Source organism: Zonotrichia leucophrys, chromosome 3 (assembly GCF_028769735.1).
Source record: "Zonotrichia leucophrys gambelii isolate GWCS_2022_RI chromosome 3, RI_Zleu_2.0, whole genome shotgun sequence".
In the NCBI taxonomy this organism is placed as follows: Eukaryota; Metazoa; Chordata; class Aves; order Passeriformes; family Passerellidae; genus Zonotrichia; species Zonotrichia leucophrys.
In genome coordinates this window covers 39,491,356-39,513,996 of record NC_088172.1, presented here as the reverse complement: position 1 = coordinate 39,513,996, position 22,641 = coordinate 39,491,356, and the positions used below count along the sequence as shown (strand labels likewise).

The following is a 22,641-nucleotide window of genomic DNA, read 5'->3' as shown; positions in this document are numbered from 1 at the left end:
CATTGCCAGAGAAGAGGAAGTTGATTTCTTACTCATTAATAATTACAGGAAGCAGTTATGACTGCAGAATGAAACAAAGACAACTTTGCAGTTTTATAATGGGAGAGGAAATATTCTTTTTTAGCAAAAAAGGGTCATTTATTGATACAATCTAGGAAAAGACATTTACTCCAGGCCTCTTAACTTTTTCAGGCCATAAAGTGCAGAGATGGAGCAGAACATTTCCAGTCTGCTCTTCTCACATCTTACCCACAATTCAAAAGAGGTTAAATGCCTCAGTACTATGAAACATACTGAGTGGCAAAGGGAAGAGTGAAGGTAAAACATTTATTTTCAGTTCTGAAAGCTTCTTTTTGCTTCAAACAGCTGCTCCAGATGAGAAGTTATGGCTAATAAAAGTGAGTCATAGAAGAGTTCAGTCTGGGAGGGACCTTAAAAGTCATCTGGTTCCAACCCCCTGCCATGGGTGGGGACACCTTCCACTAGAGCAGGTTGCTCCATCTAGCCTGGCCCTGAACGCTCCCAGGGATGGGGCATCCACAGCTTCTCTGGGCAACTTGTTCTGGTGCCTCAGGTGCTCATAAAAAACAGCACTTGTAAAATGTATCTGTGGGGATGTGAGGAAATGTCCTCTACGTTCCTGGCAAGTGAACTGAACAGTTTATTTTGGAAAAGAAGGGGGGAATGGCCTTGTCCTGATGAAGACAGGACAGACATGGCAGGGCTGGTGGCGGTAGCACGCTGTTGTTGGTAGATGTGGGCAGCAGGGAGCAAAAGGCTGGTCTGACCCCAGCCCTACTCAGTGGCCTCTGTGCATGAAGATGGTGGCCACATTAGACAGATGATCATTTGGAAAATACCTGACTACAGAAAAACAAAAAAATGAAATTTTAGACAATTGTAGCAAGACTTCTGGCATGACTGACTAGCAGCTTTACCCATCACTGCCTGCTCTAACTCCCACAGGAATGGGGAATGATTCGACCAAATCGTAATCATAAAGGACACTCTGCACTCAGTGTTGCATTCACAGTTCTTCAGGGGGTGCGCAGAACTCCCGGTCACACTTTAATTCTTTACATCTGGCTCACCCAAATGATAAAATCTGCACCAAAGATTCTGGCAGTGCTGCAAAGAGACAGAAAGAGCCTTTGTCATTGACAAAAGCAGTGTTTGAGGCAGCCAAGTGGTTTATATTAAGATGCTTTAAATTTTACGTGTTTCTACTGTGAGGATTCAGGACTGGAACATGAACAAAGCAGTGTTGAGGAAATTACTCTCTCTATCCAAAAAGATTGAAAAAAACCCAACAGAAAATATAGGAACAGATCAAAATGTGAAGCTTTTATCAGATCTCCCACATTTTCAGGGTTCAGACATGGCAGAACCTGAATTTGACTGTGTTCAGATTTTAGAAGACAACTGACCTTGATTAAGGTACCCAGCCAGAATCTGGGAAAATTGATCTGAACTGCCTGTAGTGCTCACCCTCCCTGCTTACCAACAGCAGACAGAAAAAAACAGCATCTTAAACAGGACTTTGGATGGGAGACAAGGATAACATGGTAATAAAACAGAATGAGCTACAATAAATACTTCTTACCTAAATCATTGAAGCAACTATTCAATCCTCCAGTTCCTTCAGCCAGCAATTTTTACACCAGCCAGTTATTCCCTTCCTGTCAGGAATTCTTCATTTCCAGTTTTGGGTTATGAGTCCCTGATCTCTGAGCTCCAGGCTTCTGCATCATGGGCATTAGCACTCCATGCCCACCCCACTACTAGTTCTCCTTGTGTCAATGGTTGTTTTGCAAAAGCTCCCCTTGCTTGTAGGATTAAGCACATTCCCTGATATCAGCAGAAACATCTTTAACTGAGACTATTTAATTTCCAAGTAACCAAATCTGTTACTACCTCTTTGCTTAGGGCCACTGATCCATCCAAGAGTGTTGCATTGCTGGTGTCTCTGTACTCTGAAAAACCACCATAATATCAACATGTGTCTCATTTTAAGATGTAGAAATTTCTCAACTGAAATGCTTCCCAAACATAACAAGACATGATAAGAAATTTGGACCTATTTCAGGCCTTCACTGGGGTGCCTGGTACCCACCTCCCTCTCTCCCTCTGCAGACCAAGAGAGGAATCCTCCCTGGTGGCTACTCTCAGCCTTTTACCCTCATCCAACAGGATAACATCAAACAGATCTGAAAAAACAGAGTCTGGTTCAGGGCCTATTCTGTTTTGCAAAAACCAGAAGCCACCCAATACCTCACCATAGAAGTATTTCTATAAACCTTTCCTGGGCAGTACTTTTTATGTACATTTATAATAGAAATAAAGTCTGAACTTCCTCTGAGTTTCAGCATCCTGAAATGCGGCCTCTTACCCCAGTTTCCTATATAACACAATATAGTTGGTGAGATACAGAGCTGAAAGAGACCAGAACAAAGACTGTAGAGCTGCTTTGCTGCCAAGGCAATTCTGTCACAGATTTTAAAACAATAGGGAGAAAATAATTTCACTGCCAAAGGAAGACAGAAAAAATAAATTAATGCAGACTGGTATGCTTGAGATACTGGGGGTGTTCCAGAAGGGGAAAATATATAACAGTACAGATTGAGATTAGAGCACAAAATAGCCTCTGCAGGAGTAAAGCTCCTAATTAGCTCTCTGTCTATTAGAAGCTGCAGACAATGATCAATTACTGGTAGGACAAATAAGGTCAGAGAATAAAAGGTGTCACAGATTGGAATGTCATTGTTCGTCATTGCCGGTGCTGCTCTTCCTTTCAGGTGTGCCCCTGGCTACTATGGGAACCCTTTGCTAATTGGAAGCACTTGTAAAAAATGTGACTGCAACGGCAACTCAGACCCAAATCTGATTTTTGAAGACTGTGATGAAGTGACCGGCCAGTGCCGCAACTGCCTGCACCACACCAGCGGCTTCAACTGCGAACGATGCGCGCCCGGCTACTACGGGGACGCCAGATTGGCTAAAAACTGCACAGGTACTGTCTGCAGTCTGGAACCACAGAGCTGAGCAGCACAGCACGGCTGTGGGTGATCTCCCAGAAATCAGAGATGCCTGATACCTGGGTTGTCAGATACCTGGGGCTCTGGGAGGCAAGTGATAGGATAATTTGGATGCCTGTTCAGTTGAATCATCCCAGGCACCAGAGAAATATCTCTTTCCATCTCCCATGACCAAGTCTCAGACTCCAACATCTCTAATGCCTGATCAGGTTTAATGAAGGCACTGTTGTGTTTTCCTGAATCTTGTTTTAAATAAGTTTCTCTAAGAGTTCTTTGGGCAAAGTCCTCACCTTTGTGCTTGTCCACACCGTGACCATTCAGACTGATGGTGCTGAAAGAGTTGAAAATATCTTTTATTTTTCACAGGATCATCCTTCCTGTCCTGACCCAATACCCACTCACTTTCTGCTGTTTTCCACATTCTGTATTTCCTGCAAGTCTGTGTAATCTTGCTGGTTGCTGTATTTTCACACAAGAGGTACTTTCAGGGTCTGGTAAAGTGCTACATGGAGCACCTCAGCCAAACACACCTGCACAGAGAGGTCAAAAAGTTTTGACTCCTCTAATATTGTCCTAATTTACATGGAGTTCAACCCAAACAGGGCTTTCACCTCATACCTTTTATCCTTGCTTTGGCTCTGGAAGTGAAGTTCACATCCTCTTTCAAAGCACTGAAGAACAGCCACTGCTAAAGGCAAAATGCAGGTGCTCAGAGCAAGCACCTTGGGGCTCCCTCCCAAATTCTTTGGCAGGAGTCCCTCCAGGACCAGAACACAAAGGAGGGAGACAAAGTATTTCTACCTCAGCCTGACTCAAAAGTAAGACAGTTGAAGCACACACTCAACTTGGACCTCAGAAGTGCTCCAGGGACTCCAGGTACAGAGCTACAGGCCTCAGGGACTCAGCAATGGCTTGATCCTTCTTGCAACTCACTGTGTTCTTGGACTTTGTTTTTTACTTCCTTATTATAAAGTGTTTTGGGACGCACAGGATGGAGGCTGTGAGGATGCTGTGCAATCACATGCCCTTGTGCTGTCTTCACTTGTAGGGGACCATATATGATGCCATGATGCCACTACTAGTCCTTTCTGGTTTTATAGTCCAGTGGCAGCTGAAATTTGAATGTCCATCTCCAGGATGTAACTCACATCACAAAGTCAGGTGGTTGAATTCCATTTATGCTGAACAGGAAGAGATGATGCTCATGCACCGTGATCGCAAAAGCCAAAGCCATGTATCCCAACCAGATAAAAAGACATCAGCTGTGAGAAACAGCATGTCCCAAAACTCACCCCCTGCCTGGATTCAGGTAGCCAAGATGTTCATAAAATACAGCATGTCTGTGATTTTGAGGTGGCAAAAAAAAAACTAGTCTAAAAACTTCGCTACCTGAGATGACATAATTGCAGTTGTCCAGGAAGGAATGATAGGATCCAGTCTGTGGGTCCTGAATTCCATGAGGTAGCAGGAAAACACCCAACCCTTCAACTCTGCAAACCACATCAATTGTGCCCTGCCCATGGCCAAAAGCTTCAAGCACCTGAGAGTAACTTTGCCAGAAGTCTGAGAATTAGAGGGCATTCCAAGTGTCTGAGCAGGTTATGCAATAAGTGATATCGGAAGGCGTCTCTGAAAGTGCAGTTTCGAAACTCAATTCAAACTTTCATCACCTCAGTAGAGTTTTTTTGCTTGCACCCTTAAGGAGGTACACAGGAGTTCTCTGTACAGGCTGTTCACACAGACTTAAATCAGTGTGGTAATTCTCTTCATTAGCAGATTTCCTTGCTGTGTTTCATCTTTGCTAAAAATAAAAAGTGCTTGGGCGCTTGAGTACATTGCGAGAGGTACAGCTTTTCTCTTTTCAGAAGTGAATTTAATCTTGAAGTTCACTCTAGCAAATCCTGATTTTGCAGTATTATGTTTAGGAGAATTACACACTTCTCGTTTCATCTTCATTTCTGCTGAGCACCACAATGTGCCATACTTGTCAGCACAGTGCAGATTGCAGTGCATCAATACATCCACGATATTCAAACTATTTGTGTAGTTCACAGGGAAAGCTTATACTTTGTTGGGCTTTTTGGGAAAATTAGGAACTATTGCTTAGAATTGATTCTGAAATAAGTCAAATATCTTCTTTAAACTAAAAATAGAGAAAAAAATTATTGTAAGAATCAAGTCAGTCTGCATATTTCCATAGAGCATCTCAAAGGATATATAAAAGAACAAAAGGCAAGACCACTAAATTGACAAAGAGCTCTACCAATTAAAATCTTTTTTTTCCTTTTGAGTGGAAGACGAAACCTGGGTAGCTGTGAATGATAGTTTTAAGCTGCTTTTAATGTTTATTTTTTTTACCACATATCCTTTAGCCCATAGTTCAAAGCTCTCCACAAATGGCCCTCAGAAGTAAAGGTAAGTTTAGAAGCTTTCCCCACCAGCAAACTATGGTATCATTGAAAGTCTGAGTTCCCTACTAAAATTGTGGTGCCTCTTAAACCAGTAGTAGAAAAATGGTCCAAACTACTTTTGGAATTAATTTGCTGTAAGATTTTGAGTAGCAGACTCACAGGTATTCATTTAAATAAGACACAATTTTATTATCTTGTGCACCTTGAAATTTTAACCTTTTAAGTTTAATATTACTACCTGGTGATAGCCCAGTCCCCATGATATAGGTAAAAAGAAATCTCTACTATCAACAGATACTTTTCTTTCACTTCTTATAAAAAAGAAATAACAAATTAAAAGTAATCATAGATCCAAAAGCTGGGAGGCACAGATTGTGATAAGGTCAAAATGCTGACTGCGTCAGAGAATTCATAGCCAATTTCTGTTCTTACATTAGTACAAAAACTGTACTAAAACAATACAAAAATACTAACAGTGTTTTACTAACACTGGTCCACTCACACAAAATTATTCTGACATTAGTGCAGGATGTTGCCTTTGAAGCTGTTTTACGTATTTTCTCTTGACAAATCCTTGAACGTGCAATGGGAAATGTAAATACAAGGGCAATTTATACATAACAATTAATGGGCTGCAATAAAAAGGCAGTAAAATATTTTGTTATATGAGATTCTGCTGAAACCATGAATCACAAGACCAAAATAAATTCCAGATAGATTGCTGCTGTTCTTATGTTCTGTTTGAGTTTTTGTTATTGGATTGAAGTGTGCCAAGAATATTTTAATCTTTAAAATAATATATTTTAAAAGGCCAATTAAACCTTGAAAGAGGTTTAGAGATGTTAGATTAAAAATTGGGCTTTTTAAAAAGCCACTCATGCTGGCAATAAAAGTGTTGCTTTCTCAACTTTGAAAAAATATAAAACGTCATTTATTCTTCATTGTAAGTGGTAGGAGATATTTACTTTTTGATATGTTCAAGCTGACAGTGTAACTGGAGTCCACAATCAATCCCTGATAGCTGCAAAACCTTTTTAGTGACAGCCTGACAGAGTGCTGAAAAATTCCACAGGGCTGTGGAGAGATTTGTAACTAATAATTAACTTTAGTTGCCCCGCTGTTCTTAATACATCTCCTAAATGTCACACTCTCTAGACATTGATGTATAATGGCCCTTCTGGGCAACTCTGGCCTCGCTGACTCATGACCAAGCTTTGAACAAGTAATTTCAGCAGAGGTGTTCTCACTCTTCTCTGGAAACAGAGGTGTTTCCACTTCCTATTTTATTTGTTCAAATTTCACCAGTGCAAGAAATGCTTTTTCCAAGTACTGAAAGGAAAATCAGTCCAATAAGTTCTTCATATTGGTTTGAATACCCACACACAACCCTAAGTATTATAATTTCACTAGTCTTGGGAAGGGGGGTTGTACATTTTGAAGATTCTTCTTTCAAAAGTCCTTTCTTTTTCCCCAGCATGTAACTGTGGAGGCAGAATGTGTGACAGCCAGACTGGAGAGTGCCTCGCAGACAGTCCTGAAGTTTCTACTGACACAGACTGCCCGACCATCAGTAAGAACATTATCATGAAAACACCAATAATTAATCCTGCTCTTGTATTTAGAAGCTTACAAATAGTAACTTAAGAGCTTGGTACTCCGTGGGCTCAGGATTTTGATGGTGGTCCCACAGGGCACTTAAGTGTGTGAGTATACACAATGTCCTGCTGACTGAGTACTTCAGCATGTTCTCACACACTTGTCTGAGTACAGGCATATTTCCAACTCTGTGATGCAGACTACACATTCAGGTCCAAACTGCAGAGCAGCAGAGAAGTATCACCAGAGCCACTTCCATAGACCTTGAGACACACTGCCTGAAGAATAACATTCTGGCCCTAAAAGCTGTCCTCACAACTTTAACTTTGACATCTTGTGTATAATTTATGGTTTTCTAGTTGTGGTTTAACTCCATCAACAACACAGCCACACACTCCAACAGAAACAGGGAGAGAATCAGAAGGCTAAAAGCCAGAAAAATTTTGCACACACAAGCTACACACACTTTTGCAAACAAAGCAAAACAATTAATTCATTCACTACTTCTCATGGGCAGGCAGGCATTCAGCCATCTCCAGGAGAGCCGCACCCCACCACTCATAATATTTATTTGGGAAGACAAATGCTATCACTCCAAATGTACCCCCAGCCTTCCTCTTTCTTTTCCCCACTGTATTTACTGAGCATGATATCACACGGTCTGGAATATCCCTTTGGTGAGCTGGGGTCACCTGTCCTGGCTGTGTCTCCTCTCAGTTTCCAGCACATCCCTAGTCTCATCACCAGCATGGCAGTACAAACAGCAGAAAGGGTCTTGGTTCTGTGTAAACCCTGCTCAGCAACAACAAAAACATCTCCACATTATCAACCATGTTCAGCACAAATCCAAAACATGGCCTCATACTAGCCACTGAAATTAACTGTGCAGAAAATTACCCCAGTCAAAGCCAGTACAACATCTAATATAGATTGCTGCTGTTGACAACTTGGCATTTATCTATCAGTCAGTTCCTTGCCCACTATCTCCCATACCCCAATGACAGGAAGCCTGGGGAGTTTCCAGGAGTACTATGTTGTAGCTATTGGTAACCACAGGTATTTTTAAATGTTTGTGTATTTATACCTGTATATAATGCAGAGTGTGTAGCACACATGCATTCCTGAACCAGCTCCCAAGAAGAGGGGTCATGTGCCTGAAGAGCAACCAGAAGGAAAACATTTCTGGGATCTACTAAAATATCAAGCAAAAGTATCTGTAGGAATCTGTGTTTCACATTCACCTAAGTCTCTTGCATTCAGTGTTGGCACCAGTGTCACTATAAACAAGGTGGCACTGCAATCATTCAGCAGGAACAAGGACATAATTCTGCCAAAGCACTTTCCAAGCACGTTATAACATTATAACTTTTAGAAGTTGTCCTCGTGACCAAGTAGGTGGTCAAGAGCCCATGTGCTGGACATCCTTATTTCTCATACCACTAAGTTTTAAATATCAAGTCTGAGGTTCTGACAAAATGCAGTTGGTTTTGTTTGGCCTTCATCTGTTGTCCTTCAGGCCACAAACATGTAGCGCCTAGGGAATAGCCAGGAAATACCTCTCCCTCGCTCCCAACTGATTACAGAATCCCTGTGTCAGCCTCTTTGAGCAGTCCCATCTGGTGCTGCTCAGCTAGAAATGTCATAACTGTACTGTAGAAATAACCTTGGAAGTGGGAGGATGAAAGTGAAAGAAAAGAGGTATCCACCAGCAAGCATCACTGACAAAGAGAGTGAACACCATGGGTCAAGAGCACTATTGCATGAATTTTAGACACTTGCTGTAGCTGACACAAACACTAAAGAAAAATTATGCTGTCTTATTTTCTTATCAGGCTGCGATAAATGCATTTGGGATTTGACAGATGACATCCGGTTGTCAGTTCTGACCATCGACGAAAGCAAATCCACTTTACTGAGCATTTCTACAGGTGTTGCAGCTCAAAGGCGTTTGAATGACCTGAACCTCACTACCACTCATCTCCAGGTACAAACATTGATGATTTTTCATTTTTTTCATGTAGTTTGAATCTCTGAATTTCCACTCCATTCCTGTAAATTTCAATCTCTGCCCTCACTAGAGAAGGAGTTTGATTTCAGATGCACTGACTTTTTTTCTCACACACAGGAGGCGATGTCCAAAAAGAAGAATCATGCTACACTTTGGACCATCCAGGTTGATGATGCTGCAGATGAGATGAATGACCTTGTCAGAGAAGCAGAAACTCTTGATGAACAGGTTTGTTTACAGCCTTCTGCCAAAGCTCTGAGGGTTTGCACTTTGTCATATTCACCTATAAGAGGCAAGTACAGAATAGTCCCACTTGGAAGAGGGCTAAAATGATCATCTGGTCCAACTGTCTGAGCAATACAGGACCCACCAAAAGTTAAAGCATCTTATTAAGAGCATTGTTCAGATGCCTCTTAAATCCTGACAGACGTGGGGCATCAATCATCTTTCTAGGAAACCTGCTCCAGTGTTTGACTCCTCTTCATAAAAAAACATTTCTTAACATCTACTCTGACACTTTAGGTTCACCAAACAAGAGTGGGTGTGCCCTGACAGCTGGAAGAACCTTCTATTTCTATTTCTATTTTTTAAATTTCTACTTTAAATATGAATTAAAAGCATAAATGAATTATCGAGTCTTCTTTGCAGAAAAGGAAGGAGGTAAAAAGTGTGGTGAGTTTGGTTCGAGGTTTGTCACCACTCACAAAAATCTTCCCCTCAGGATCTGAGTTCCCATCTATCCCCTACACAACGTGTTTGATCTGAGATAGACACATTGCCTTTCTCATTCATATTTTGATTTCTAAGTTAAGTAAACAACATTAAACTAATGCAGATTGATTTTGGGAGCATTTGTACTATATCTATTTTACTTGCATGCTCTCTTAAATTTAGATTAGTCCTGATTGGACATTTCAAAATATGTTTCAAAACTCCCAGTTTAAAAGATTTTTCATGTACCCACTGAGATGGGAGCTTGATCAGCACTCAAGATATTTTTAATACAATTACAATCATAAATGTTGCATCCACATCCAGCTGCCAGGCTATAAAATTAAGGGTATCAGCTCTCATCTCCCACAATGCTTTCATGGCATCCTGGAAGAATATTATATATGCTATGATATATCTTAAGAGAAGAAATAGAGTTCAAAATTGCTTATCCTCTATTTTAAAAAGATAATATTAAACATCTTTCGGTTGCTGCAATATACATATATTAGTAAAATACATCACTCTATGTTATTATCAAAGATAGCCACAGCTGCCATACAACTAGATTATATTTCATGCTTATTGCAAAGTGCCAGACTTCATATTCCCTTTACCAATTCCTTCACAAGACAAATTAAAATTGCACCTTAAACTAAAACTCAAATATAGGAGTAGGCAGGGGGCAAAAAAGCAACACAAAGGAAAGGGGAAGAGAAAATTTAGGTTTGTGTGTTTTTAATCAACACTTGCTTAGCAGAAAGGACACATAAAATTTATACAGACTATGTTCAAGAGAACTTTTATTAAACCAACTCACAGTCTCAGCTCCGTACCTGTGAATATCTGTCTGAGCTGACATGCCTCAGTGTCCCTCTCTGTAGCTGGTGGGCAGACTGATTAAGGCATTTGGTTTTCTATGAATATTTAGTGAGTTTGGATAATAACATTTCATTTGCAGTATTATCTGGGGATTTCTTTCCTCATTCCTCAGTTTTACTGTCCCTGAGCAAATAAATTCAGCATTTCCTCTGGTCTTTTCTCGCTGGTTACTGCTTATGCTAGTTCCACATCAATACTTGTAGTTGCTTGCAGGGCAAGGAAATAATGACCCCAGACTCTGACAGTGGAAGACCACAATAGTAACTCTGAATATATTGAGCTCTTTGCTATTTCAGGGTACATTTACGGAAAATGGGTGCTAGGGCCTTAAGTGAGTTTTGCAGAGACACCCAGCATTTTCTGTTCAGAGCATCTTATGTGCATGTCCCTACATCTAGGGGATGGATTGCTGCAGATTCTGATCTAAAACACAAAGGCAGGGTGAATGGACCAACTGTAGGCAAATCTTCCAGGTAAATATAGCTCCTGTAACTCCCTGTAACTCCCAAAGTCTGCATGGGATGAGCTTTGAGTAAAACAGCACATAGCTCTATCCTGAATATTTGGAAGATGGGAACCAGGAACATTTCTACTAACCCTTACACTTATTTTATAGGTCTCATAACCCTTATATATGTTTTATCATTATGCCCATCCCTTTTAGTGGTGCTGCCCACCCTGGCCCTGCCTTCAAATGCCACCTGGGGCCTCCACAAACCCTAAGTAAGGGAACACAATACAGAGTGCAGCCCCCAACACAATGCAGTACAGGACTGTGTCTGTGCTATTCAGAGTATTTTCAATCCTTGGGCTTTTCCTTTTCTTTAACAAGTTGCAGAGCTGGGGACCTCACTTGAGGGAGACACAGATCTAAAAAGAGTTGGGAACTTGACACCTTTTGCCTCATTCTATTTGCTTACTCAGGAAATGCCATACCCAACAACAAAATGAGCCAGCCCCTCTGAATGCCTCAGGAGACTCAGTAGATGGAGTTTTACAACTGTACATAATTTATGAAAATTTTATTGCAGCAAACGATGGATAAATATGAGACAGGGTTTAATCTCTCACTCTGCAATTCTGAAAACACTGACAAGACAGATCTTCACTTTGAACACCTTTAAATACTACTTTATATGATAAAAAGGACTTCCACATGCTCACCAGGAGAAAGCAAAATGTGTGTTTATACTGCTCATCCTCACATCTGAAAAGAAATCTAATGTTTACCTCTCATGGTTTATTCATAGGGAAATGAAGCATCCAGCAAAGGACGCCTGGTACAGAAGGAAACCACAGAGATCAACAGCCGTGCTTCCCAGCTTGCGCAGCAGCTCCATGATATAAGAGATAACATTGAAGGTAAATAGATTCATTCCTGGTTCATCTCAGTGTCAAGAATGTATTAATGAAACCTTCATGTATTAATGGATCATCAAGAATTTTTACTGTCCTATATATCAAAGGAAAATCTTCTGATATATAGGACAATATGTAATTTATGGCAACAGTGAACATCCTCTCAAGCACAGCTGCACCCAGAAAAGATTTCCTAGTCAGAGATAATCATCTTCATCTGGAATATCTATGACATACCATTATGATCCTGAAATATAAAAATGAGATTAAACCAAATGCAGCCTCTTCTTCAGTACCTGCAGAAAGCAATGACATCAATGTACTCAAAAACATCCCTGTCCCCTGTACACCTGTGACATGAAAGCCTCCATTCTGCTGCAGAACAGATTTTCCCCAGTCTTCAGCAAAGCCAACTGTAGGCAAAAGCAGTCCATGGCACCAGAATAGAAATGCTGAGGTTAAACAGCCCTTTTCCAATTGAAAATATTTGATTAATAGACCTGATTAGTTCTATCTTGGCAGTTATTGCAAGCCATCTGGCAACTTGTGTAAGGAAGAGTGGTTACATATCAAGTGTTATCCCTGCTTATCCTTACCTCCACGGGCGCTCCATTACTTTCTCTCAGGAAACATGGTTAATATGTCCCAAAAAAGAGCCAGGCTAAGACCATATAGTATGTTTTATTTGTACTGTCTTTTTACACCTCTGATGCTAAAAAAACATTAACTGTCTGGCCATCTATTACATTTTATTTCTACAATTTGGGAGTAAAAGTGTCAGCATGAGCCTCACTGTACATCACTAACAATCATGGGTGATGTCTGTGGATCATCCTTTTGTATCATGAATTGGTTTGGAGCAGGACAGGAACCACATAAGGCAGATATGCATCTAATTTGGCACACAAATAGAACAATTGCATTAAGCTATTATAGAAGAAAAAATGTTCATGGCTGTGAATAGAACGAAAACAGCTGGAAACAAGTAGGTGAAAATTATTTCCACCATGCTCAAAACTGTTCTTCTACAGAGGCACCACCCATGTGCACACACACATGTGCCAGCATAAGGAAAAAGAAATCCATGGTCTTCATCAGTTTCTGCTCAGTATGAGCCCTTAAAACTTAACTAATGAGCTCAGGGCCCAGCAAGAGCAGACATACAGACACTCTGCCAAAGAACCAGTGGTGCCACAATTACACACCTATTTTTTATAAAAATCTTCCATAAGAATAATGTTGGTTTTGCCAACTTTGTTTACCCACAAAGCTAGTGACAATCACTAGCCAGAGGCACACATGTCACAGGACGTAGAAGAGGAGGTGATTGGTATTCAAGGCCAGGGAGTGAGAAGTGAGTAAACTTTGTAATGATTACACTGGGAATGGGTAAACTCAATTTCAGCTGCAGGGGTAAAACAATGTTTTTTGAACTGAGGCCAAAACATTAAAATAGTATCTATCTCCAAACCAGCTAGGCCAGAAGCCATATGTTACCTCCTTAGGGTGCCTCAAACTTCTGCAGATGGAAAATGAGGTTACTTCAGTCTCCTTAGCATTGTTGTTATCTTATAAACAGCAGCACTTGAAAACCATGATCCTAGATGAAATCCCCAGCCTGCTACATGCCACAGAATCCAAAATAAAATTATTATTCCAGCCTATAAGAAATGTCAAGCCAAATAATGCACACAACCCACGTCTGCTTAATCTCATCCTCCTCTGATGAGACCTCCACATGTGACAGAAAGAGTGAATTATTTACAGGTTTAATATTAAGATTGGATTAAACTTAATAATTATCTACTATGAAGTTGAAGATAATTAAAACTTTGTTTTGCCATCAGTATCACAATTCACAGTAAAGTAAAAAGTAAAAGTAGTCCACAGTATTTATTTCTCTGTAGTCATACTGAATCGACCATCTGCTCCCTTTTCCCCCTAGAAATCAGCAGCAAGTCAAAATACTATGCAATTCAACAAGAGCTGAGCCCTGAAGAAATTGCCCAGAAGCGCAGCGTGGCTGAGGAGATGCTGAAGGAGATCAAACGCCGAAAGCCTTTCACTAATCAGAGGCAACTTGCAGATGAGGAGGAAAAGGCAGCAGAGGAGTGTGAGTTTTAACTCAGTTTTCCCTTCAGCCACATGCTGATGGTCAGCTGGCAGGTGCTGGGCAGCTCTGGGTGTACTGCTGAGCCCTGGGGAGGACCAGCAGGCACTTGGCAAGCACCAGCTGGTGTGCTGGAGATGCTGCTGCTCCCAAATTCCTGCCCCAAGTCCCTGCTGGTGCTTGGTGCTCTCACAGCAGAATGGGGAGGAAAAGGTCTGTGTGTCCGTGTGTGCCTGTGCGCTGCAGCACCTCAACAACGGCTGCTCAGGAAGGTTCATGGCAGGGCTGGCATTGCTCATGTGAGCATCATCCCCCCCACCAGCTCTGCTATGGGGACAGCAAACACCAGCAGAGAGGGAAAAGCTGTTAACATGGGAAAAAGTGGCAGCCTAATTCTCACAGCTTAGGGAATATGAGTCAGAATATGAGGCATAAAGACTGTCTTCTCCAGAACAGGCTGCCTAGGTTTAACAATGAAAAACAAATGAAAAGCAGGCAAAGACAGACCTAGTTTCTTTTAATAAAATACATTTCAGAGGGGGAAGTAATAGGATTAAAATGAAATAGTGAAATGAGAGGCATCTTTCCTTCTCAAAAGAGAAAGGAAAATTAAAATCTAGGTATATAATCCTTCAAGTGAGCTTTATAAAAGGTGTTTTACTGTCGCCTGAGTAACAGCAAAGAAATTCCTGTAAAGGTAAGTTCTGTCAGAAATGCAAGCTTTGGATTTACTGGCCTCTTATTTTTCTCCCAGTGCTACAGCAAATGGAAGCATTTCACGAGAAGCACAACGACACCAGGTCCCTGGTAACTGATGTGCTGGAGCAGCTCAGCGAGCAGGACGTGAAGCTGTCAGACCTGGAGGAGGCATTAGGCGAGGCGCTTGACTATGTTACACAAACAGAGGATATAAACAGGGAAAACACAGCCAGGCTCCAAAGGCAGGAGGTACTGTGCACCACATTTATCATAAGTGTTGGCTGTGAACACTCCATCTCTGCTGCTGCTTAAAACAGTAGATTGCACACAATTTAGATTCAGGAATCACCACACCAAAAAAGAATTTCTTGGAGCACTCAGCAGGATGAGTTTGACTCTTCAGTCCTAAGAAACAGCTTGTAGAAGTGCAAGGTACTATTATCTATTTGTGGAGTGGCAATAAATGAGAAGCTTTGGCAGGTCATGCCTCATCAGACCGAAGAAGAGATGGATATTTATGCCTAGACTAGAAAGGCATGTTACAGTAAAACTCAAGCAGCTTGAAATTTCAGGTAGCATGGCTGCTACAAATATTGTGTCCTGACTTACAATGTGGGCGGGCCTCATGTTCACAAAACTAATTCTGTTCTAAGAAAACAATTACTTATAAAGACTCTGAGCTGCATTTGTGCCCTGGGCTGATGCATTCATACTGTCTGATCCAAACTTCCTCTAAACCACTTTAAACAAAATATATCCCCACTTTTGCAGGAGGAGTTGACAGTTGCCCTTGAATCTTCAAGCCCAAATCCATTGTCTAACTGCTCCATAATAGGTACCTTAAAATTGAAGAGTGATCCCACAAATTCAGGCCAACCTCTGTGTTTCATAGCGTCAGTGGCAGAGTTTGAGTTCTTGAAATTTGCAGTGCCAGAAGTTCATGCTGATGTGGAAGGTGTAAAAATTCAATAGAGAAATCAGGAGTGCTCTTCTAGTGAATCCTTTGACAAGAGCTTGAGATCCTTAAGTACAAACCCTCTTCTGTTCTTCCATTGTTCCATAATTACAGTGCCAAGCTGCAGCTTGTCTCACAGTTATGAAGCAAAGCCTGAAGTGTGTAGATGTATTTGTTCACTGTTCTTAACCATTTGGATCTTCATTATTCCTCACAATGAAGACAGATTCTGTACAAAAGAGATTGTTCACATTGGCTTTACTACTGACAAGGAAGAGATCTCTACTGTAGATTTTAAAAAAACTCCAGAAAAATTTAGTCTCCAGATGACTACGAAAAATCTCTGCTGTGCACTGAATAGAGCTTAATTCCAATAGCTTCTTAGGCTGTAACATAAAATGAAATTAATATTTTTTCAAATCATCCAACATTTCTTTCACAAAACAAACAAACAAAAAGTAATTCACATCGTTATATGTAGCAACTAGACCTGTCTTGGAAAATCAGACTTCTGATATGTACAAGATCTCTTTAGCTCACTGCTATCTTTTAATTAGCTCCAGCACATTTAACAAAAATGATTAGCACATCAAAGCACAAATGGTATTGGATGCGATTTATGTTTTGAGCTTTCTTTTTAGAAACAACACAAGAAGACAAAAGAGCAAATGGATGAAGTGAACAGCATTCTGCTCAGTGCCACAACTATTTTGGAAGAACCACAAAGGGTCAATGCTGAGTTAAGTGAAGTAATAAAGGTAAGTGCCTCAGTGGCTTGTTTAAATGATACATCCAGATTTTTCGAAGTCATGTTTAGATCACTAATGGAAAAGCTCTTCTTCTTCATACTGCTTCAGTGAATCACTGGTTAATATTCCCTGAAGAAGTCGATGGTTCTCTTGGATGAAAAGCTCTGTTATTACAATTTATTGTAAAAAAAAATAATTCTAATATAAGGACACATTACTGTAGGCAAAGCATAATCAAAGATTATGCTGTAGAGTTCTCAATTATTTCATTATAGGCAGCTGCCAAAAGATGTTCTGGTAAAAGACTGCATTATATGCTAAATTCCTTTCCTAGTGCCTATGAGTGAGCATGGAGGAACACTAAACATCCAGATATGAGCATTAGAACAACGCACTGTGTCAAACATATAAAACGAGATTGTTGTATAGAAATCCTTTTCTGGAGCCTTAGACTACTATCCAGTGTTTTAAATCAGACATGGTGCTGAAGGAAATTTATAGACATTTTTGGGATTTGGCTTTTCCAAAAGAAAATAAAGAAAATAAAACTAGGAATGTGCTAAGTAAAATATTTACCAAAGCTGCTTTCTTTCTTCATGACTTACTTTAAAATTTTGAAATAGCTGAAGAAAAAATAAAATCTTCCACAAGCATTCATTTTGGTCACAGTTGCCCACTTCTTGACACTAAAGCATTTATCAAAATTAATTAATTTTTCTTTGAAAAAATAATTTGAGAAAACAGAACGACAACTTATTTTGCAATCATCCCTGTGTTCAAGAAGTACATTGGAGTTTTCCTCTGGTGTTTTGTCCAAAACAAATTGCTGCAGTTTATAACTTTGGGTTCCCCATTGAGGATGTTCACACTGCAGGGAAGGAAGTACAAACATCATACATTATCCATCCTCATCGGCAACAAGTACTTTCACATTTCACTTATTCATCTTTTTTCCCTCCCTCAGTTTCATGCTTTTTCTTGTATTTTGTATTTATAATCACATGTTGCCACATTTCTAATCTTCAAATACATTGGCAAGCTTGTGTACTGGAAAGAAGGTGAATCTGGTCTTTCCACAAGTATTTCATAAAAGAAACGTGGCTAAGGCAAAGGGATTCCACTTCTCCTTGCCTATACATACACAAGTAGTATTTAGGCGGACTGATCTGCAAATTCCTCATGCAAATCCAAGATGTCTTAGCATGAGGAATCTCTCTTTGCAAGAAGGCAGAAAGGGGACTTCACTCTAAAAGACTCGTCACTGGCACAATTCTGGAGCAGATGTACAAGACATATAGTAAGACTTTTACCACTTCTTTTTTTTATGCATCTCTCTCCAATGTCTTCCTAAGTGATTTCTGGAATTTTTGTTGATTTTTATCTTCCTGCATTTGTCTCCATACTTGCACTCACCATTAGATCTTTCCCTTTTTTCTTTTAAAGATGTAAAATAAAACAACTATACCAGAAATAAAGGAATATTGTAATAACATAAAGGGTGAAAAAAAACATAATAATCAAAATGCAGAGTTGATTTTTACAGCTTTCATCTTCTTTCCTTCCTTCCCTGTTTTGTTCAGAATGCATCGGGGTTCTACGCAGAGATTGATGGAGCAAAAAAGGAACTGCAAGAAAAAATAGCCAACCTGTCCCTGTTTGATGATGAACTGGTAGAGAAGGCTATGCATCATGCACAAAACCTAAGAAGACTTGCTGATGAGCTGGATGGGTAAAATTTAACTTCAGCAGATTCTGTTCATAGAAGTGCCACTTACTGAACAGCTGAAGAGACAAGCAGAAGCACAGTGACAATGAATAGGCACTAAACAAATCAGTGTTAAGTCTTGTGTGGAAGGACTTGTCATGGTCCACAGAGAACAGCTGAAGTTGAGCTGGGCAAAATCTATGGAACTTTTTAAAGGAGTTAAATATATCTTGCATGACATTCTCTCTAGTCTAATTGGGCATGTTCTCCTCTTCCTATAGTAAAATAAGAAAGGTGGATTAGTGAAAAGTAAAATAATACAAGCAAGATTAAATGGAGTCTCCAGAAACTGCTCATGTCAGTAAGTTCATTTACATTAAAAAAAATGCTTAGCATTACAGGGCACAAAATGAGCTTTGAGATAATTTTATTCCAAGAACAGTTTTACAGATGGAGCAGTTCTGATGCTTAGTAGGTTCTGTCTCAATGAAACTGGCTCACAACAATATCAAAAAATTATTGTATGTCTTTTTACTTTGCTGGAAGTTACTAAATGCATCCACATTGCACCAATTTACAAAAAAATCACTTCTAGGTAAATTTAATTTTTTTTTTTTTTGCAATTGGGACTATCCATGAAAAAAATCACTGCTGTAAATGAATTCTTAAATAAAATATGTAACCAAATTCTACCTTAAGTAATATCATAGGCATATGCTTTTGGAAGATAAGCTTGCAGCTACTCTTCAAGTATTATATCTAAATATCAGTTGTTTCTTAATATTTGTATGCCCTAGATAGGAGATTAAAATAGAGGGAAAAAAATAACAGATGGTCTTCTTTTATGCAATTGTATAAAGCTGACATCTGAAACTGTTCTATAATGACACACAAACTACAGAAACATAAAAACCAAACAATATGTTCAGTCTGAGATCAGCTAACTGAGGACAGCAGACTAACCAGAAAAAAAATACCCCATATAGCTACCCTTCCTCCCTTACCAAAATAATTTAAAAATTATTAACAAGTTCAACACCTTTGGAATTTTACAAAAAGCAAACAAAAGTAATTACAAAATACCCATATGGAATAATGCTGACTCCATTGTTTGTTGAGAAGATTGTCCTGCAGTGAAACTTTAATCCTTTAAAACATTTAGCCTGTCTTCAAAACATCTTGGTTTTATAGGTCTGCTTTATTAGCCTGTTAGGCTTTTATTTGATAGAATTTATTGTTTTGCCTTAAGGGACTTTAGCAGAAAATTCTTGCAATAATGCTGAATCTGGAAATTTAATAATCTCTCAGTGTGCAAACACTTTGAAGTGAATGCACACATGTGCAAATACATCTATATTTAGAATCTATTTCTGAAATACACTTTGAAATCTGCTTATCACCAGAACATTAAAAAAAATACCTATTAAAAATTGTTAACAGATGAATGTTGAGCCCTGAACTATCTTCTATTTGGAGTCTCCCCTGAAGACCAGTTATCACCTAGTTCACAGATCAAAACCATGCCATCAAAGGTTTCTTTCAGTCTAACTTCCTGCAAATTCTCATGGCTAGGGGTAGTTCTTCATCTGATTCTCCCCCTTTTCCCATTTACCTTTGGCAAATATAGACAGGACAGTGACACAGCTATCGTGGTCACTGGAACACATAGGTCTTTCCATTCATGGATAGAAATTACTATCCAGTAATCCTGAAGAAGGATTACTGATAGACCTGTTATTCTGTTAATTTATGGGATATCTAATCTAGAAAAAAAAAAAAAGTAAAATCTGAGTAGTCATTTGTTGTTGCTCACATAAATGTTAAGGGCAAAATTCTCGGAGTTAAGTGGCAGGGAAGACCCTTCCATCCACACAGTTTTCACCTGCTTCAGATTGGTCAGACCCAACAAAGAGAACACCAGTTAGGCCAAGTACATTTATGTGTGTGATTATGTAGTCAGAAACTACTTTGATTCAGTTTGCTTTCTTTCACCTTTTGCTCTCTTTTTAACAGGAATTTGTATGGTGTTGATTCAAATGGTTTGGTACAAAGGGCAATCAATGCTTCAAATGTGTATGAAAATATTGCTGGTTATATTGAAGAAGCCAATGAAGTTGCATTGTTGGCACTGAACACAACAAACCGGGTCAAGGATGTAAGTAATTTTCATACCAGTTTTTACTTTACAATGTTTCAGAGACTCCAGGCGCCTAAGTGTCAAGAAAAAACAAATTATCTTAACTGGCAGTATTGAACTTCTCACTGCACAATTTTTTCCTTTATTATTTCCTGAATTAAATCCTATGTAGTTAATAATTCTTCCAGTCTGAAGTCCCCTGGTATTTAAAAGACACAAGAGGATATTCTGTCCCTGTCCCATAGGGTGATGCTGCTCTGTGTTGTCACTCACACTGAGACATTTCTGTGAAATTACAGACAACTCCCTGCTCCTGCAGGAACCTGAGCTGGCATTTAGTGCTTGAGTCCTCCTGCTTCACTCAGTGCCAGGCAGGAAATGTGGTCAAGACATCCCTGCACCTCATAGAAAATCAGGCTGAAATGGGACAAAGCCCACTCATGCACTCAGTGTAAGGAGTAGGATGCTAATTTTTTCTTTGGCCTTTCTATTCAAAAATACTTTCTACAACTACAAACATCTTTTTTGTATGCCTGTAGTTACCAACCTGTATACATGTTATTTACCAGCAATTTATTAGTGGGATAGCAAGAGGATTTTTAGATTAAAGGGATCTGAACCCCAGAGCACTGAGGGATTTCAAGTCCAGCCCTCTGTTTCCAGCATACTGCTACAGACTGCAATGCAGCTCGCCATGAAGTGAAAGCATTAATCACCTATCTGAGATGACAGTAGAAATGAACAGTCACAACACCTAAATAACATGCAGCATTTAGTCACGTTGACTAAACTGGAGCTGATAAATTACAAGGATTTTTTTCTCCATCTTTGTTTCTCAGTACTGTTGTTTGGAAAACCATACATTTCTCTAAACTTTCTTGAAACAGAAAACTTTGCTTTTCAGACTTTTTTCCAATCCAACTGCCAATCTTAAGTGTTAACAAAGCAAATGAAACTGCAGTGACTTTGCAGTTGCATTTATATGCAGGTAAAATATTGTCCACAATTAATCACAATAAAGTGGAATATTTGATAAGGATTATTCTGACTTTCTTTTTTGGAACATGCTTGTAGGCTGCAGTTGGAATTGATACTCAGGTCATTTACCATAAAGGTAAAAGTGAAGAACTTCTCATCCGAGCCATGCAGCTACAACGGACAGCACATGACAGTAAATATACATCCTTTCTACTTTCCCAATCAGCTTATAGCCATTAAAATAAATTTCAGAAGCACATCACTAAGCAGAATTACTGCTGCAACAGAATAGGTTATTGATTGAATTTACCACAAAGTACTTGGAATGGCCATGGGCACAGTTTGAGTAGCTCATGTTTTGTCATCCTACTAGACACTGATAGTTTATTTCATTGATGAAAAGTCCATTTCAGATACAACTACCATTTTAAATGTGACCCTGCAAACTGTTGTTCACTGGTAAATATACTCAATTAAGTAGTTTAATTAAAATCAAATCACAGCAGCTTAAATGTTCAGAAAGCTGGATTTCACCAGTGGAGGGTAATAATAAATGTAGTATGGCCTTTCTTCGCTGTAAATGAAAGAAAGATCTAGAATTACAGAATTACTTTTTAAAATTTTGAGGACAATTTGAGACTATTCCTGTGTACCAGTTGCAGCTATTCTCAGCACTTCTGGTAAAGCAAGGACAAAGCGTACTGACTGCAACACAGCTCTCCAGGATTTTGGAAGACACCCTGTGGCAAACAGGGGTGCTGCAGGGCTGTTTTTCCCTTTAGATTATGTAAAGTCAGGACTGCAAGTATGTCATAAATTAAAAGAGGCCATGCTATACTGTCCATGGCATAGTAAATGCCTACCTCCCAGGACTGAATTTACCTTTTCAGACACTACTTGGACGCCCCTCAGCTGTCCCTCCCTTCTGTCCCCACAGGCAGCGGTTACTCCATTGCAGACACCAGCTGGCAAGTCAATGGCACTTTTGCCAGAATGAACGCCCTGCGGAGCCAGCTGATGAGAGCCATCACAAAAATGCAGTCAGCAGAGACAGGTTGGAAGACAAACTTCATCTCTGTGATGTCTTATCTTCATACATTCATCTCTGTGATGCTTTATCTTCATACATTCAAGAGCAAATTTTTATCTTCGAATGTGGATGTGAAGTTGCTACTAAGAGTTCGGCACTGTGGGCACTTAAAAGAGTTTGGCTGAAACTACTAGACCTAGATATCAAATATCCAGTCTTAACACTTTCATATAGAAATTAAATACTTTGTCACTGAAATTATTAACATTCTTCTTG

General features: G+C 39.6%; 1 protein-coding gene across 1 annotated transcript in view; it reads left to right on the top strand.

The window, feature by feature from the left end:
- Positions 1–22,641, top strand: part of LAMA4 (laminin subunit alpha 4) — a 106,908-nt gene that overhangs the window by 37,471 nt on the left and 46,796 nt on the right. Inside the window, exons 5-16 of the mRNA XM_064707908.1 lie at positions 2,796–3,010; positions 6,921–7,016; positions 8,875–9,026; positions 9,168–9,278; positions 11,894–12,005; positions 13,948–14,115; positions 14,867–15,060; positions 16,408–16,524; positions 18,096–18,244; positions 20,234–20,375; positions 21,432–21,528; positions 22,273–22,389. Of these exons, the coding sequence (XP_064563978.1) occupies positions 2,796–3,010; positions 6,921–7,016; positions 8,875–9,026; positions 9,168–9,278; positions 11,894–12,005; positions 13,948–14,115; positions 14,867–15,060; positions 16,408–16,524; positions 18,096–18,244; positions 20,234–20,375; positions 21,432–21,528; positions 22,273–22,389 (1,670 nt within the window). The remainder of the gene's footprint in view (positions 1–2,795; positions 3,011–6,920; positions 7,017–8,874; positions 9,027–9,167; positions 9,279–11,893; positions 12,006–13,947; positions 14,116–14,866; positions 15,061–16,407; positions 16,525–18,095; positions 18,245–20,233; positions 20,376–21,431; positions 21,529–22,272; positions 22,390–22,641) is intronic.